Source organism: Sinocyclocheilus rhinocerous, unplaced genomic scaffold, assembly GCF_001515625.1.
Source record: "Sinocyclocheilus rhinocerous isolate Xijiao unplaced genomic scaffold, SAMN03320098_v1.1 scaffold936, whole genome shotgun sequence".
Taxonomy (NCBI): Eukaryota; Metazoa; Chordata; class Actinopteri; order Cypriniformes; family Cyprinidae; genus Sinocyclocheilus; species Sinocyclocheilus rhinocerous.
In genome coordinates, this window is record NW_015662583.1 from 728,080 (window position 1) to 730,499 (window position 2,420).

Consider the following 2,420-nt stretch of genomic DNA (forward strand, 5'->3'; position numbering starts at 1 on the left):
CGTAAGTGCTTAGTCTGGCAGGTTGGTTAAATATGCAATGTCCAAAAAAGTTTCTAATGTGGTCCTTGGTGCATGTGGACTGGGGAGACTGCTGCTGGATCCATGTTTGGTCTGTCGCTCTGTTGAGGTATTCGGCCAATCACAACGCACTGGATAGCTGGCCAATCAGCGAACTCCTCGCTTTTCAGAACGATGAGCTTTCTAAAAATCGGCGCGTTTCAGAAAGGCGGGGCATAGAGGAGAAACAATAATGTACAGTATGTGGAAAATAATGTGTTTTTTGAACCTTAAACCGCATAAACAGATTTCATTACACCAAATACACAAAATAATGTTCTTTTTAGCAACGTCATATGACCCCTTTAAGAGCTTCGAGAATATTCGTTTCCCTCTAATTTGCTCGGAAATGTGCCTGAATGAAACAATGGAAGTGGGGGTTTTCACAGGTTTCTTTAGTGGTAATGTGACGTAGGCTACTTAATATTGTATTGTCTTGATGTCTGAGGAAGTTATCTGAGGAAAAAAGCCCTTTCTGAATTGTGAAAAACGCAACCCATTACTTTAAATTGTAGACATACCATGTAAACATGATTCAAATAAAATAAAGCTAGCTAAAAAAAAATTAAATCTTATTAAACTGAACACCAAGCTTTTGTCAAAAATAAAGCCTTATCTTCGACACACAAATATAACGTGTACTTTATCTTTGATTACAAACAAACAAAGAAACAAAAATTAATAAACAAAGCCAACCACCTAATAAATAATATGTGTCAGTACTGGGTCAATAGTATGTAACAAGCATTACTTTTATTTGTATCAATACTACAGCGAGAATAAAAGTTACGCTTTCTTTCTTTGCGTGAACATTTGGGCGTTGTTATGCAAATCTTCCCACATAGTGATGTAGGTATGTGGGGGCGTGTTAGAACGAGCCGTTTTAGGTAGGCGTGGTTGACTCTTAACTTTTATAAAGAATATCTCTTTGGATTTGAGACTTTAGTCTTTGGAACTTTACAGATCTTCTTTATGCACCAAGAGCTTGTAACACTCCAAAGAGAAAGGAAAAATTTAAATCGCATCATATGACCCCTTTAACCTAAAGTTTGTCTTGACAAAGTTTTTTTATCTAGTTTATATCAATTCTCTCATCTCATTCCAGTTTGGACCAACAAACCCGTTCAGATCGAAACAGATGTCCGCCCCGAGAAACATGCTGTCTGGTTACGCCGAACCGGCTCATGTCAACGACTTCATGTTTGAGCAGCAGAGAAGAACGTTCTCCACGTTCGGTGAGAGATACACGTCATTCACACTCGTGTGTCTTCGAATCACTCGCAGAACATGTATGCTGAATATCAGATGTGTGTGATTGATCAGGTTACGCTCTGGACCCATCTGTGGACACCAGTGAGGTCTCATCCAGCAGCTACATTGGAGCCGTGGAAGAAGCGGAGAAAAACAAAGGTTTGATTCATGTGATTCAGCATCTCTTCTTTCATTTTCATCAATTATAAATGTTTCGCAATTATAAATATTGTCAATAACAACATTCAATCAAAGTGGACTCGATTTACACTACAAGTCAAAAGTTTTTGAACAGTGATATTTTTTATATTTTTTAAAGAAGCCTCTTCTGCTCAGCAAGCCTGCATTTATTTGATACAAAGTACAGCAAAAGCAGTAAAATTGTGAAATATTTTTACTATTTAAAATAACTGCTTTCTATTTGAATATATTTTAAACTGTAATTTATTTCTGTGATCAAAGCTGTATTTTCAGCATGCATACTCCAGTCTTCAGTGTAACATGATCCTTCAGAAATCATTCCAATATGCTGATTTGGTGCTTAAAAAACATTTATTATTATTATTAATATTTAAAACAGTTGAGTACATTTTTTCAGGATTCCTTGATGAATAGAAAGATCCAAAGATCAGCATTTATCTGAAATAAAAAGAAGACCGAGAAGAGGAAGAAGGTGAAAGGTGGAGATGCGTCAGACATCGAGAGCTTCCTCGGCCCCTGGGCCAAATACCAGGATGAGAAAGACGTGGCCAAACCCTCAGAGGTGAGACGTTCAAAGCCTTCAATTTATGATGAGATGAATCGATTTATAATCAAATGATTTTTTTTTAAGTTGTAAATCAAAATATTGGAATACGTTTGTCAAGAAAACACTTATTTATATAGCAATATCTGAATGAAATTTGATTCACAGTAAATTTTAATATATTTTTAAATAATTTATTATTATTCATGTGTAGGGATGGGTACCGAGAACCGGTATTTTTTTGGGGACTGGTATGTAATTGGGTCAATACCGGACTACCGATAAGCTTCAGGACAAACGATACTGTTATCAATACTTGTGTTGTTTTATCTCCGTATACTTCAATGTTAACGACGAATTAGAAGCT

The 2,420-nt window shown here is 36.2% G+C and overlaps 1 protein-coding gene across 1 annotated transcript in view; it reads left to right on the forward strand.

Annotated features, from left to right (window-relative positions):
• Positions 1-2,420, forward strand: part of cdc40 (cell division cycle 40 homolog (S. cerevisiae)) — a 21,795-nt gene that overhangs the window by 3,390 nt on the left and 15,985 nt on the right. Inside the window, 3 exon segments of the mRNA XM_016538187.1 lie at positions 1,163-1,292; positions 1,381-1,478; positions 1,928-2,071. Of these exon segments, the coding sequence (XP_016393673.1) occupies positions 1,163-1,292; positions 1,381-1,478; positions 1,928-2,071 (372 nt within the window).